Source organism: Cyprinodon variegatus, unplaced genomic scaffold, assembly GCF_000732505.1.
Source record: "Cyprinodon variegatus isolate N-32 unplaced genomic scaffold, C_variegatus-1.0 Scaffold354, whole genome shotgun sequence".
NCBI classification, from domain to species: Eukaryota; Metazoa; Chordata; class Actinopteri; order Cyprinodontiformes; family Cyprinodontidae; genus Cyprinodon; species Cyprinodon variegatus.
Window position 1 is genome coordinate 280915 of NW_015150807.1, and position 17026 is coordinate 297940.

Sequence of the window (17026 nt, forward strand, 5' to 3'; positions counted from 1 at the left end):
CCTTCCTTCCTTCCTTCCTTCCTTCCTTCCTTCCTTCCTTCCTTCCTTCCTGTGCTCAAATTGAGGGTTGAATTTTCCTTAAGTTTTCAGTGAGTGATAATGTTGCTGAAAATAAAAACACATGAGCAATACTTTGTTAGCTCTCTTTCACTCGCAGTTGAACAATTGTAACTTGGTCTGTATTTATATCAGCAGGATGCAGTTCTTATCAACTAATAACTCATAATAATAATAACAATCATTTTAGCATCATTGGATTAGCCGCCCGTTAAGCCAAGAGCCTCCTGGATTTTAAATGCCAGACCAATTACTGGTCGGATTGTTTACTTCTAAAACGATTTAACACTGTGTTTTGTGACATTTCTGCAGCACTTGTTGTCATGGCATTTCACTCTCCCATTCTGGGTTGTAAACGTTGAAGCCTTGAAATATAGTGTTATTGATGTTCTTGTGGAGTATTTTTCTCTGTTGAGGTTGAAATCATTTCAACCTACGAAATCAAACCAGTTGTGTTGTGGGTGTTGGTATTTATTGGTAATTTGTTGTGTGTTTTTGTGTCGACAGACGAATCCCACCCTAAAGAGCCAAAAGGAGATGTGTCGAGCCAGAAAGCAGGTAGCAAACACACACACACACACACAAACAAACACGATATTTTCCTGCTTCATTTCACCGTCTTGTCTGGGGATGCTTGATACACGTATGTTCTAGATGGTGAAAGTCAAACATGTCATACCCACCCGTGTGCAAACAGTGTTAATAATTCACAGTGACAGGTCATTGTCATCTGAATCCCTCACATCTCCTTGATGTCGCTCCTCCCTTCCCTCCCTCAGCGATCTTGGGAAGACGAATGGCTCCCTGCATTAAGCGGCCATCTTCATAGCAACCAGCTCATATGGACTATTCGGCCATCTGCTCTGCTGTAATTTATTAACTTAGCCCTCCATTCCTTTAAGCCTCTCATTTTCTTTCCGGTAACACTTACTTGTTTAGTATCACAATAGAGCTCAGGTCTATCTTTGTTTTCCAATGTGATTTTTTCTGTTACAAAATTTCTCCAATCAACTTGATTTCTTTACATTTATTTCTCCTCCATTTATCAGTAGGATGTTTTAAAAATATTTTCCAGACAGATTTTTGCTCTGAAAAGAAAATAAAGGCAACAAACTGCTGACATTCATTTGAGATAATAAGCATTGTTGCAGCCTTGGGAGGAGAGAGAGGAAAAGCTTAAACCCAAGATCCAAAGGAGGACAATGAGTTGGCAGGTTGCTCTAAAGCCTCAGGGACTTCCAGGAGCGAGCCACACAGAAGGAAGGGGACCATATGAAGGCATCCGTTTGGTTTGATTTCACAGAGCCTTCAGTAATCTGTGCTTTTTATGTCTAATCAAGAGGACAATTGCAGGTTTTTACAGTGTTTTGTTAAAGTATCAGTACCTAGTTCACTTTGACCACACATTAGAACCTCAAATATCACTGCATTGCATTTAATTGATATGAGGGAAAAACAAAAAGTAGTGAATAATTGCCAGCTAACAGGATGAAGGGTTTTAAAACAATTTTACAGTAAAAACAAGGTGAAAATTGTATGCATTTGTTTTCTTCTCCATTTAAGTCGATCATTAGAAGCAAGTTTGGGCTGTTCTTACAGAAATGTCCCATTCAGCTTCATATATCCACCAATACTTTTCGCCATTCTCTGAGAAATAGCTCAAGCTCAGTCAGATTGGATAGAAAACACCAACTTCTTTTTAGTTGTTCCACAAGTTCTAAATTGATTTTAGGTCTGGACTTTGACTAGGCCATTATAGCACATTAGTCTACTTTAGTCTAAGCCGATTTGATTAGGATGGTTCTACTAGAAGGTGAATCGCTGTCTATCCTCATTGTTGCTGCAGCATACCTTCCCCACAGCATGATTCTACCACCATCTTGTATCCACATTGCTTTGGGGTTTCTCTGGGTCTAAATTTTAATGACTAAAGGAAGACCTTATTTGACCAGAACACCTTCTTTGCTTCTTGTCTCCCTCATGTGGCTTGTTTCAAACTGCAATCAGGATGTCTTACCATTTCCCTTCTATAAAGGGGAGGATTGTGTCGTCCACAACCAGATTTTATAATGGGACTCATGGCCACTTCTCTGATTCACATGTTCTTGGCCTGGCCTCTGATTTTAGGTCGACAGACATGTCTTGCTACATTTGGAACTGTGCCGCGCTCCCTTCATTTTCAGATGACTGATTATAAAGATCATTATGAGATTTTTATAGCTTGGGGGAAATTTCTCACCAAATTCCAGTCTTACCCATCTATTGGTTCTTCCACTTCATGAAGCTATTAGTATAATAGCATTTTCAGACAAATCCCAAAAGGCTTTGGAACAATTAAATGACAAATTGAAGTAGTTTCTTGATTAACTGTGAAGGATAATCTGCAGTTACAGGTTGGCTCTTATGCACCTGAAGACATGACTGTGAATGTCCTAAAGTAAAACTTTGTTTTATATAGCATAATTAATACTTTGAGTTGGTCATTTACATATTCAATTCAATTTTAATTCAGTTAATTTCTATAGTGGCAATTCACAACACCTGTCATCTCAAGGCACTTTACAGTTCACCAGATCATACAGTCAAAGGAAAACCAGTTGATTGCATCGACTCATTGACTCGAAGGCAATCCCTCACACTAAGCATGCTTGTAGTGACAGTGGAAAGGAAAAGGTCCCTTTTAACAGGGAGAAACCTCCAGCAGAACCAGGCTCAGTGTGAGCGGCCATCTGCTGAGGCTGAGTGGGGTTTAAGGAGACAGAAGCAGAGATACAAAAAGAGCCTGTAAAAGGCGGCCCCGTCCAGGAAACACACAGCCAGAAAGACAAGCTCTGAGCCACCTCCAACATCAGAGGATGAAGAGAGCACACCCACCCAGTCAGAGTCAGAGAAACAGGAATAAACTGGAAAAAAAGACCGAACTCGAACATATATAACAAAGGTGTTGATGGCAGCAGCACAGCTGATATTTCTCTCCAGGATGGTGTCACAGCCAAACAGGAACAGACAAGGCAAAGTTACTTTGAGAAAAGGCAGAGAGAGCATACATTTAGAGATTGAACTAACAGATTCTGCAGATTTAGAGAATAGAGATGGAATGATGGAATAGGGGTCCCTATGTCCTCCAGAAGATTAACCCTATAGCAGCATAACTATAAAGATAGCTCAGGATAACCTGAGCCACTCTAACGATAAGCTTTATCAAAAAGGAAGGTTTAAGGCTTGCCTTAAAAGTAGACAGGGTGTCTGCCTCACGGACTAAAACTGGTAGTTGGTTCCACAGGAGAGGAGTCTGATAACTAAAAGACCTGCCTCCCATTTTACTTTTAGAAATTCTAGGAACCACTAGTAAACCTGCAGATTGAGAGCGAAGTGCTCTGTTAGGAACATAAGGAACAATCATATCTCTGATATAAGATGGAGCGTCGCCATTTAAGGCTTTATATGTGAGAAGGATATATGGTGGTAGGACATATGATAATTTCATTAAAGATAATTTGTTGCTTTTGATGTGAATGATTTTGTGAGATGTTAAAGGGTATGAAAATGTCTGTCAGCACTTCATATAATGCTTTTAAAGACTTAAGGCCTCAATTGAGGCTGGATGTCATCACCGTTTGGCTGCTTTTACTAGTTGGACAGAAAGGAAAAGGCTTCTGCTGCCAAGTTCAAATCTCCAGCTCTTAACTGAAGAATGCAGGCATGCAGACTCTCCTCTAGATGGCACTTTTCAGCAGAATGATAACAGAAAACCTTCAGCAGTTCGACCCGCAAGTGGCTTCTGACGGCGAATGCTGATAAAGTCGTTTATAAAAATCATCCTTTTTTGTTTAGCCTCAGCCAGGTGGCTCAGCAAGTCCTAAGATAGATGTTAGTGTTAAGAAATTTCAGTCGATGAGTGGCAAACAAAGCCTCCTTCGCCGTCTGCTCACGGCTCATCAAACAGAGGTGGCTGCAAAGGACCCCGGATAAATGAACTCCTGGCACCGATAACAAGCAGTCTTTCTCTTCTGTCTCTTTTCCACCGTCTCCCCCTCCACCCGCTCTCCTGCTGTGTTTGGGTCGCTGGGGTAACCCTGGCCTGCTTCTCGCTCGGTTAGACTACCCTGCTATTAGAGGTCTGGGTAGATGAAGAGAACAGAAAGGGAGGCAGGCGAAAAGGAAGATGGTGAGCCGTCACTCTTGATTTCTTCCAGTCCAAAAGTTAAAACTAGAGACAAAAAGGAGAAACTGTAGCAGTAAATATGTTTTAGAGAGGAGCATCTCATAAACAAAAGATAATCTAATTGAAAGTCTGTAGAGCAGCCTCAGAAATTTAAAGAGACAGTAACGCTTAAATCTGTCTGAAGACAGTCATCGGTTAAATATTTCTGACAAGTGATCTGTTACGACCTTAAACCCCAGCCAAAGATCTAGCCACACATCCCCTAACCCAACCAGCAGACCCTAATTCGATGTTCCTTCCTTTGACTGGTCACTCATGTACAGGGGCATAACCAGCGCCAGCTGGAGCCACAGTGAAGGTGTTGTTACTGTGCCACAGCTGTGGGTGATAAGTTCGTTTTGCCTCTGCGGAGTGGAGTAACACAACGGGTGCATTAACCAATCAGAGCCTCCTTATTAGGCCAGAGAAGTGGAGCAGGAGCTGTCAGAGGTAAAGTGGACTAATGGTAGCTAAGGCAGGGTGAGAAAAGTGAGTCAGGGCTAGGATGTGGTATTATAATGGAGGTAATGTTTTAACAATCGTGGGCTGTACAATACACGTGGTATGTGATTTGTTTTCATGCAGTGGCTGCTTTGAGCTCTGGTGTAAAACCCTCTTAAAATCTCAAAGTCAAATATGAAGACACTGTAAAGAATTACATTTTCTGCTTTTGGATTCTAAACAAGTTTTAAGAATAGCTTAAATATGTAAAAAGAAGAAATGAGCAAAAGGCTAAATACATTTTGTAGACAGTTTATTTAAAACTGTAATTAACCTTGGAGTATTTATTAGGTGATCATTTCTTCAAAACTATATCAACAAAGAGTCAAAATCTGCACATAAATATTAACTTTCCTAAATTTTATGGTTTCTACAAGAAATCTAAGTGATAGATGTAAAAACCTTCAGTTGTGTCATATGTTGTATACAGATATATTCTTGGCCCAGTTGAGGACCCTAATGGTGTAGACTGAAGACAAAAAAGCACGAAATAACAGCAGTATAGTATATCATGCAGTTATTGCAATATTCTAAACTAATTTTTGGAGTTCAACGATCATTGGCCGCTGTATACCCAGTTTTACATTTCATTTACAACATTTATCTTGCTGCATAAAATCTCAGAAGGTCACACTGGACAAAAGAATGACATTACAGAAAAGGTCATAGTCAAAAAGGGTAACAAGCACAGGTGAAAAAAAGACAAAAGAAAAAAATGGTCATATATTACACCTAATATCGCCATTATAGAAGTTCCTAATGTCATGCACCGCTACATAATAGGGCAATTTAAAGGAAAGGCCTACAAAAAACAAAGGGAGTTTTATCTTCTTAAGGGTTCGGACTTTGCAAGGCAGCTTGAAACGTGAAACAATGAAAGATGGACCTCTTTATGGTGCCATGATACCACATCACACAAACCAGGGGCTTTTAAGAGGGTTCTGGTTTGTGTGGTTATCTCTGCCTCCTTAAGCAAGGCAGTAAGATGGTTCAGAACACCTTTCTGGCAAATAACTTCTTCTAGGGCAGTGACATACTGGTTTTTACCATGCTACAAACACCACTGATCTAGATCCCTTTTAAAACTTTAGGGATGGCAAGCGAAGGTAACAGTTATTCTGCTACCTGCATGCTCTACAGATAGATCCTTAAATGGAGGCACCCCGAATGTGTCGAGAAGTAATGACGCATATTATAGCAGAAACTTTACCATCCAAATAGAGTATGATGCAGAATTATTTTGCACCATTCAGTGATGACAGGGATGCGGAATTAATTTATTTGGTGCTATCTGTAAATGTATACAGTCTGTAAATGTATACAGTCTGTAAATGTATACAGTCTGTAAATGTATACAGTCAATAAACTACCAAATGGAGCCTTTTCAGTCATGCTGCATGGTGCAGCAGCATTAACGTCTTAACAGAAATTAGGATGCAATGTCAGAAAAGTGGAAGCCATTACAAAAAGCATGTGATTGTGGAATTACCTTGAAAACTGAGAACTTTATCACAGTTACCGTAAACACTAGTGGCAAGAAAAGTCTGACAGTATGCCAGAGCGACATACCTAGTCTTTAAATAACATTTGTACATCTCTGTTGATGGTGGATTATAGCTGTTTTATATTTTATATTCTATTCTTCTTCTTTTATTTATTCAGTGAGCTAATAGATTTAAGTTCATTAGACTTTGTAAATTAGTCTGAATATGTCTGTCTCAAACAGTCATGGCCAAGAGTTTTGAGAATGATTCAAATGTTAATGTTTAAAAAGTCTACTGCTTCAGTTTTTATAACAGCAATTTGCATATACTTCAGAATGTTATAAAGAGTGATCAGCGTAACAGCAATTAATTACAAAGTCAATATTTGTCTAGAAAATTAACTTTATCCCCCAAAACATATTTCAACGTCATTGCAGCCCTGCCTTAAAAGGACCGGCTAACCTTGTTTCAGTGATTGCTCCATTAACACCGGTGTGGTTGGTTATGGGAACAGGGCTGGAGATCAATCTGTCATGATTAAGTAAGAATAACACCGCTGGACACTTTAAAAAGAGGCTTGTACTTGGCATAATTGTTTCTCTTCTGTGAACCATGGTTATCTCTAAAGAAACAAGTGCAGTCATCATTGGACTGCAGAAAAATGGCCTAACAGGAAAGAGAATCGCAGCTAGAAAGATTGCACCTCAGTCAACAATCTATCGCATCATCAAGAACTTTAAGGAGAGAGGTTCCATTGTTGCCAGAAAGGCTCCAGGGCGCCCAAGAAAGACCAGCAAGCGCCAGGACCGTCTCTTAAAAGTGTTTCAGCTGCAGGATCGGGCTACCAGCAGTGCAGAGCTTGCTCAGGAATGGCAGCAGGCGGGTGTCCAGGCAAGGCCTGGTCTCAAGGAGGGCAGCAAAGAAGCCTCTTCTCTCCAGGAAAAACATCAGGGACAGACTGATATTCTGCAAAAGGTACAGGGAGTGGACTGCTGAGGACTGGGGTAAAGTCATTTTCTCTGATGAATCCCCTTTCCGATTGTGTGGGACATCTGGAGAACAGCTTGTTCGGAGAAGACAAGGTGAGCGCTACCACCAGTCTTGTCTCATGCCAACTGTAAAGCATCCTGAAACCATTCATGTGTGGGGTTGCTTCTCAGCCAAGGGAGTCAGCCCTCTCACAGTCTTACCTAAAAAAACAGCAATGAATAAAGAATGGTACCAGAATGTCTTCCATGAGCAACTTCTCCCAACCGTCCAAGAGCAGTTTGGTGATGAACAATGCTTTTCCAGCATGATGGAGCACCTTGCCATAAAGCAAAGCTGATATCTGACTGGCTCAGGGAACAAAACATAGAGATTTTGGGTCCATGGCCTGGAAACTCCCCTGATCTTAATCCCATTGAAAACTTGTGGTCAATCTTCAAGAGACGAGTGGACAAACGAAAACCTAGGAATTCTGACATAATGCAAGCATTGATTGTGCAAGAATGGACTGCTATCAGTCAGGATTTGGTCCAGAAGTTGACTGAGAGCATGCCAGGGAGAATTGCAGCGGTCCTAAAGAAGAGAGGTCAACACTGCAAATTTCGACTTGCTGCATTAACTCTTTCTGTCATTAAAAGCTTTTGTTACTCATAATATGATTGCAATTGTATTTCTGTATGTGATGACATCATCTGACATTCACACATGAAAACCAGAGGACAGCAGATCATGTGAAAATATTATATTTGTGTCATTCTCAATACTTTTGGCCATGACTGTAGATATGTTATCAAATTAATACAAAGAAAAAAATTCTGTATTTTTCAGTTAATAGGAAAATGACCACTTATCCATTAGTTATTAGTCAGTAGATAAGATTGATCAACTTTAGATATAATCATGAATCAATTACTTGGATACTTTATCTAACCCAGATATGGCCTTAAAGTACAATGAAGGTCCACCCAACTGGCAAAATATACTAGAAGATACATACTGGGGATGGTATGAGGCCTGGAATATTGAAGCCTACAGAAAAAAATACAGCCATTCTGTATTTTCCCAAACCAAACCTCAGTTTTTTGTGATTTTTATTTACTTATTTTTTTTTATCAGAGAATGATTGTACATTTCCCACTGATAATCATCATACAGATGTACAAATTCTTGGACAGTTTATGCCCTTAAGAGTTATTCCTAAATAAAGAATAATGCTTTGCTCTGACCTAAACTAAAACTTCAAAAGTTTGACAGTCACTCTCATAAAGTAAAAAAGTTTTAAAGAGATAGTGTTGTGAAACTTCATGAGAGCAGGAGCAGAAGAGTGACTCAATCATGCCTGAGAAAAGCCAGTAACAAGGTGATTCTTTGACAGGTAAAAAAAAAAGGCTGGGTTCAGTGAAATCCCTGAAGGGTTATCCCTGGCACTCGCAGTACTAAAACCTCATTTATTACCTGAAACTCTGGGAAAATGCCTTTAGATGAGCAGTGTATGTCATCTGAAGGCCGGAGACTGTTTGGGAGAAAAGTAAAAACAAATAGTTGAAAAAAACTGATGCAGCTGCAGAAAATCTTTTAAAAGCTCATAGCTAGGACTGAACAATTTTGGAAAATAATCTAATTGTGATTTTTATTTAGCTTAGTATTGCAGTTACATGCAATTATTTTTCCCAGATTAATTCTCATGTCTTTTAAACGATGATACATAAACATATGGACTGCACTCGTTAAACACTGCCAGATTTTAACAGGACAGTCTATAAATATATAGATAAAATAATATACGAAAATAATATTAACTGATCTCCAGTCAGTTGCATCACACACACTATAATGCGGGAAAAGTTTAGCGAACAAATGTCTTCTTACCTGCACAACACCTGACGTTGCGCAGCGTCTTCTTTTTTTACACCCGAAATAATTTCGCACAAGTGACGTACTGCTCCTCTTTCATACAAGACCTTCAGTTGTGTCGGTTTTTGTGAAGTCTGAGGCCATTTTTCAGTAGGTTACTCGCATACAAGTATCGACTTTCACCTCTTTGCTAGCAAGTCACCCCCGATCACATGACCCGTCAAATTGCGGCCTCTGCGGTTAGAAAATCTCGTTTTACCCTATCGCGATATTATTGCAAATGTAGTAAGATGTAGTAAGCGCGACAGAAAGCTGGTGGGGGAGTGTGAACAGACAGCCTGTCGGTAAAACGGTAAATGTCCTTCTTAAAAATGAATGAGCGTAGAGCCTCTTCCTGCTCATGTTTCAATGAGAAAACCCCAAGTCTAAGCCTTCCAAAATTGATTCCAAAGCTAAGTCAAACCAGAACTATTCAATAGTTGTTGCAATCTTCCTTGTTGTGATTTCTCCAGCATCGCACAGCTTTGTTGTCTCGCCCTCAAAACCCCGCCCATTTTGTATCCAGAAATTCAAAACGCATCGCTGCGTTATTAGCCTGCCAATTCTAGGGCCTGGGGCATTGATCGAGGCTACACCACTCGCAGGCAAAAATTATTTTGGCCGCTGGTGGGTGGGGCTAGTTTACTAGGCTACAACATCCCTAAATTGACACCAATTCGGTGCTTTGTTTGAATTCGCCTGTTTTATGGTGGAAGTTTGGAATTGTTAGATTTGCATAGAAAGGAGGCTCTGTACGTCCGTTTGACCCACTGAACTATCGTTATTCATCTATGGCAATTTAAACTCTGTTTTGCATTCTATGACCCCTTTAACAGAGTTGGCATCTGTCGCTTTATCACATATTTATCTTATGTTTTTTTTTTCTTTTTCTCCATTATACCATCTAGATCTGCTTATAAATAGCTTCTCATAGAGCTCATTATGCCTTTCATGCTGTTATTCAAATGCACTGTTGTCAGGCTTTTTGGAAAACAAACAGGCCTACAGCATTGAAAACCTGCTGCTATTAATCCCATGTGTTTTCTGAGTATTTTTTTTTTTCTCTCGTGCTTAATGTTATGTTTTTGGGGTTTTTTTATGTTGGAACCATGATAGTGCAGCAATTCCATCAGATGTGGCTCTGTTGGCAAGAAAATGCCTGGAAATCAAAATTTCGTCCATGGGAAATGTAAAATGTATCCATGTTGAGAGGGCTCAATTTCAACAGTCAGAATTTGATTCATTCATTTCAGATGTTTTCCCATGTTGAAACAGCAGTGCTCTGAAAAAAAAAAGAAGAAGAAAATCCATCCGGTCCAATTTTATTTATTTATTTTTTCCCAACCAAGCTTTCTTCCAAAGGGGGTCTGGGGGGGCTTCATAGATGGACTATCCGTACCCCCTCCTTCAGCTTTAAAAAAATCCCAGCTATTCCCACACATCCCTTAGCCCGGAATTTCTGGCACGATATGAACGTGGGAAGTTTGGAGCTATGCAGGGATGCACTCACACGTGCAGGGTTCTGGTTCCTGCTGATTTACAGCAGCTGGCCGAGGACCATATTGACCCATTCAGCTGCTTCGAAGCCATTAAGAGATTGAGCCTGCGTGTTACTACCCTTTAATCAAACAGAATGTTAAGCGAAGGCTTCCATTTGTCAGGGAGTTTTTTACCCATCGCCTCAGCTGACGGCTCCACCCGACCCATTTCTCCTGATCCCGGCAGCTGTTGCGTTTCACATCTTATCCTTTCCTTTCAAACATGGAAGCATGCACAAGCTGCCTGCCGCCACCCTGACTCATTTTGCCCCAATCATGTCATTGACTTGTTTGCATAAAGTGCTTTGTCGTTGTTTGTGAGGTAATGAACACTTGACCTGTCAGGAGAAGTCTCTGAGCTGTGCTATGTCTCAGTTTATGTGTTAAAATAATCTGAGACGGAAACAGAAACCCTCCCAGCGACAGTGGTGACCCGGGAACGATGAACCGGTCGTGTTGTCGACTGCGTCTGAGGGATGATGGACACGACCCGGCATTTCGCTCTGATCTGCTGCCCTCTCTGACTCATGGGCGCAGCATTATCTGTGATAGCTCCACAGAAGCTCAGCCACCCAGGAAGAGCCCAGTCTGTCGTTTGGGTAAAAGTGATTTGGGATTTTATTTTTGTCTTGAACTGTTAACAGTTTAACCATAGCCTTTTATATACTGTCATTCTCGTGGATTTAAGATCTGGTCAAGTTTTTATTTTCCAAATGTACTTAAAATCTTTAAGGTAATAGCTACTCTGAGTTGTTTTCCTAGTGATTAGCAGCTCAAGCTTTTTTTGGCTAATTCAGATGTTAAGCTGTTTATTTAATTGTATTAACATTTCCTAAGCATGATTTTAGGACTGATATGTGTGGTTGTTTGGTAAAGGGAGTTTTTAAATCCAACATAAAATGAAGGAGTTAAAAAATTGTCGCCTTTTGTCTATCAAAGCATCCGTCCCTATATGTATAAATCTGAAAAAGAAAAGAAAAAAAATTGCCCCAAGGTTGGCCAATTAATTTAGACATTGTTTTAGGAGTTGTTGGTTTTGCGTCATTGACTAAATTGAAGAAAATAAATCAGTTTTCATTTTTGCCCTGTTGGTCACTGATCTGGGCCAAACAAAAGGAAACTGGTCAATTGATTGGAAAATCTTTAGTTTTAAAAAATAAATAGGAGGCAAATTTTGGGAAGTTGCAAAATTGAATCATCGCTTAAGATACTGATCTCAGTTATTATCTTACTCACGGAGATCCCTATCATTTGTGTTATTAAAAGGACAGTGAAACTTTATTTTTTCCTCGGCCAGCCAGTTAATTCAGGTAGATTTTTCATGTCTGGAACAAAGTGGGGGAATTTAAAAGTTAAACTACATAGTAGAAGTGTGGAAACAGATCATTATAGATCTAAAGATGTTATCTTTATATTTATAAGGTACTTCTTTAAGGAAATTAAGTTTTTGTTCATTCTTGTCTGGATATAGCAGCTAATCTCGACCTCTCTATAGTCTGCAATTGATTTAGAAGCGACAAACTCCTAAATCTCTCCTTATCTTTATTAAATATTAATAAGAACCAGGCGGCTGTTTAAAAGTAGTGCAGTCAGTCTCTGCTTCCTGTACGGCTTCTGTGCACCTTTTCCATTTTTAATGTTATTTGTTGTTTTTGCTTTTATTTTGTTCTTTATCGGGTTTATCAATTTAAATAAGATTTAGTACAAAACAACATTTCAGATGCAAAGCTTTCTAGTTTGCAAAAACAAGTTAATGTGTAAAGTAACTAAACTTAAACACTGTCACATAATTGAGTCAGAGAGTTTTTTCTTTTTCTCGTTGCCATGGCAGAAGGTAAATGTATGCATTTGTGATGAGAAACATCGGTATTTGATTCTTGATCTTTTTCATCGTTTGTGGGTTAGGCATCCAGAGTCAGCATGGTCCACTGTAGTGAGCCTTGAATCTATGCCATAATTCAATGGCTGCTAAAACGTAACGTATTTCTTTTCTGGTTGTATGTCTGTTGAATTGTTTTGAAGGTATTTCATCCCTCTCTTCCATTGGCCTATTGCTCACACATTCCAGGGTTGACCAAGCTTCAGCTGCCAGACAGATGGAATGTTTTGGTATGCAGATGGAAATAATGGCGGAGTCAATGGTGCCTGAGCCCTATAGTGAGCATACAAGCCTATATTTACCATAATGTCAGCTAGTATGGGGAGGTTCTATGCTGTTTGATTTTTGTACACAACTTAGATGGGAATGGGGCATTGCAGGCTAACAAAAGAAGCCAAAGTAGCCCCATTCCCAAGGGGTGGACCCCTTTGTCTGTTTTAATTTGCATGTTTTCAAAACAAAAACAAGGTTTTGTTGGGCTACTGTATAAAACCTCGAACTCGCTATTGCTGACATTATGAATGTAAAAAAGCTACCTGCATGGGAAGCGAAATGTCTTCAAACTTGGAAACAAAGTCCAGTGGATTGTTTTTAACTTTATTTTTTCAGAATAGACCCACAGCTAGTTCTTGATTGTCCCTCTTGCGTTGTGGCGTGGAATAACATGCCGCAGACTACGCTTCAAGATTGGCCATAAATCAAAAATATCTGTGACAAGCTCACTGCTGCACACTCCTGCAGGAGTATAACCAGCCCTTAAGCGCTCATTCACTCTGCTGGTCTTGTGCAGGGTGGTAATCGTGAGGAAACCCCTAAACCATGATAATCTATTGTAATGAAAAACCACCCCTGTAGAAAATGATGCTAAGATGAACAGAAAGCGATGAAAAGAGTTGGTACTAATGAAAAAGGCTAAGAGATTTTGAACCTCGTTTGCACTAGAGACCTTCTCAACTCCACTGGCGCCTGCTGTAATCAAAGTAAGGCATAGAGTAACAGAATATGAAAAGTAGGATCATAAACCTCATGAACTGACTGCAGATATTGATTTGTGGTGTCATTTCTGGTGTAGATACCAGATCTGCTCAGGTGATCAGATCTGTTTGGGGCCCTGCCCCTTCTTATGACGTCAAGATATGGCAATTCCATATGTTGACGTCATAAGTAAAGTAGAAAACAATCATTGTCAGTCTTGAAGGAAAGTAAAGTGCTTTCTAAGACTGAGCTCTGCCATTTAACAAGGTGACAAAAAAAGCCTCAGCTTATTTACATTTTTTTATCAAGATTTGAGGGCAGTGTAGGACAAATGGGACATCTTAAAAATGACCTTCGTAGAGATTTTAGACCAAACTGTTATTCTAATTGTAGAAAACAAACGGTTGTTGTTGACACAAAGTTAAAAGTAGTGTAGCTTAATATGGTTAACTAACCAAGCTTAAAAGCACAGCTAAAAGAGGCTAACCTGTTAGCTTTTGAACACAGCTAGCCGCAGCGCTACCCAGCTCTCCCCCTTTACACCACGGTCTTGCAGTTACTTTGTTCCACATACAAATTTTTTTTTTTTCAGTTTTGTTATCGATCAGGTAAACCTTTATCGGTCATTAGACACCCTAACGCTACTGATGCTACCGACTCAGCACACTGACGCTAAGTGTTATTATCGTTGTCTGGGCAAACACAATGTTTTACATCATGTGGTAATGTTCAGCCAATCATGTATTGTAACATCACTGGTGTGTGCAGGACCTGAGCAGTTTTGGTACCTACACTGGCTTAAAAAACATGTTAAAACTACATTTTCCTCGGCCACCAAAGCAAATAAAGCCAAACCAACTGCCATTGTACACAAGAGAAGGTAGAAAAGGTTCCTCCAGACATGTCAGAGACGTCTTTATACATTTTGCTCTATTTGCATAAGTGTCCAAGATGATGCATCAGATGCCTTTTTAAGTATAAATGCTCCATTAGAACTTGTTGCGTTTTATTTCTGCATGGTGGTGTAAAATTGATTTGAGTTGTCTGGACAAGACTTTTTAAGATCATCCCTTTTAGGAAACTCACAAACCAAAATAATGTTTATAAACGTTTATTCCTGTAAAGATTCAGAGGTGAACGTATGCTGGATGCTTTATTCACACATAGTCTAAGTGGCTGTTTTAGCTTCCTTGGAAAGTCTGTGGCGTGTCTGTGTTGTAGCCAAGCCCCTCCTGCATTTTAAGGACTTTTGCCCATCAACCTCAGCTCTCATGCTATGCTAAGCAGCTTCCCAGGGTTCATAAATGCAGTGCAGGCATGTTATAATTGCTGCCCCTCCTACACAATTAGGATTACCCTGGGGAAACTGGTCTTACCAAAAGACACAGAGATTAGCAGCTCACCTTATGCCCCATGAGATGCACACAGATGCCGCTGCTGGTACGTAGTGAGGCAGTCCATGGAGTGGAAACGTTTGCTCCAGCTTTTCCACGTAAATGTGCAGGGAACTGGTGAAAAAATGCTTGGTTTTGGTTGTCTGGAGCACTGGAATATCTCGCCTCAGGAATCCCAGGATTAGCTTTAATTGCTGCTGCAGCCCTGGCCACTGTGGATCCCCGCAGCACGTAACCATCCAGCGTCTCATGAGCTGATGCTGAAGGTGGCCCCTTTCTCCCCACATTAACAGAAGAGTGATCAAGCATGGCTTGTTGGACAGTCAGTCACAGGTGGCAGTATGCACACACCGGCTCTGCCCTCATCCCTCTGACAGGTACAAGGTAGCCATATTAGTTTGTTTGTGGACCTGATGAATGTGAAGTGAACTTCTATAGGATGAAGTGCAAAAGAAAAAGCTTAAAGGATAAAACAAGTAGAGGACAGATCTGACAGTGACTGGTGCCGTTATCCTCTCCTTTTTACTCCAACTTCTCATTATTCCTTTCGTCCTTCACTCCCCGTTCCCTCCGCCTATGACAACGTCTCCTTAGCCAGCCTTTTTATTTTTAAAGTTTTGTCTGCTAATCATTTATCCAGAAATGTCTCCTTGTCCCTCTGCATGAGCTAAGTGTGTGTTTGTAAGAGAGAGTGGGCGCAACCTGGCCACTCTATATTTAGCTGCTGTGCCACTTTCTCCTGTCCCATTGCTCTGCAGAGAGCACAAAACTGATGAGACTTTGCTTCTAAACCCTTTTTTTTATGCACATGCTATATTTGCATTTGGGAATGCAGTGTTGTAGATGTATGTTGTTCCTCACCCAGGTACCTGCTGATGGATCATAAAAATGAACAAAAGTGATTAAAAAAAAAGGCTGATTAACAGTCTTTTTACGGCTACACATCAGAAATGTTTTGGAATGGTATGTGTTTGTCAAAACCCTGGTAAACCTAATTTATTTGAGAAGTGATCGATGTATCAAACATGATTTCTGTGCTGTTTAATCTCAGCATCAATCCAGCTGTTCTTTGAAAACCACAGAACATAGCAGTGATAAAGATTGGAGAGAAGCTTAAAGCAGAGTTTATTTACAAAACTCTATTATAGCTTTATACCCTAATTGAAGGTCTATTTAAAATAAAAAAATGTGTTTGTTTTTTAGACTTTATTCTTATAAAATCTAAAAAACTTTATAAGAATAAAGTATTAAGTGTCATACAGCTCTGAGGGAATAATTGAGATTGATATATTGTTTGCAACACATATTGTAATCCATCGTAATTCATCGTTTCTGTGGACAATAGTAAGTAAATGAGCATCATAGACATTGGAAAAAAATTCATTCCGACAATCAGAGTTGGTTTTTCCGATAACTCTTCCGATTGATGTCCATGTACACACATATTCGGATCATTGGAGTAAAATCATGTCCTCTGCATATGTTCAGCAACAGTGGTCCGTTTTTCTCTTTACTAACCCTCATTCAATGGCTCCTGGTCCTTGGTGGAGGAGGTGGCTCTAAATGTGATGTGCGGATAAACATGCCATCCTGCCTGTAGCAAAAAAGCATTAGTATAATGTATCGCTGAGCCCTTAACAAAACTGACCACCAAAATCCAATGTGTTAACGACAAAGGTCAATATTGGAAAAAAACCTACATCAACCGACAGGACTGAAGAAAAAGAAATTTAAGGGGCAGGCACAAAGAGTAGCTAAAGTTGAGAATAAGCAGACAACTACGGGTTTGTTTACAAAACAGAAAGCTTCTTCTTCTACTAATACAACTTTTCTGAGTAACTAGACAGCTCTGTGCATGCTCAAATGATTTAATCTGATCTAATTCTTAGTACATATATACATATCATGATCAGATAATTTGATTTAGGCTTTTAACTAGCAATATTTCATAGGGTGTACACCTTGGTGTATCACATCTTAGACTTAGACAGATTTATTTTATCATTTTGTATACACAAGTGTTGACAAAAAGAAATTTAGAACAGCTCTCTAGACAATTTCATTTTAGTGCAGCCTAGGGCTGGGCGATAATTCAATAACGATATATATCGATC

General features: G+C 39.8%; 1 protein-coding gene across 3 annotated transcripts in view; it reads left to right on the top strand.

The window, feature by feature from the left end:
* Nucleotides 1-17026, top strand: part of LOC107091851 (triple functional domain protein) — a 118890-nt gene that overhangs the window by 31267 nt on the left and 70597 nt on the right. For all 3 annotated transcript variants that reach the window (XM_015386017.1, XM_015386018.1, XM_015386019.1), the window contains exon 2: nucleotides 565-615. In XM_015386017.1, the coding sequence (XP_015241503.1) occupies nucleotides 565-615 (51 nt within the window). The remainder of the gene's footprint in view (nucleotides 1-564; nucleotides 616-17026) is intronic.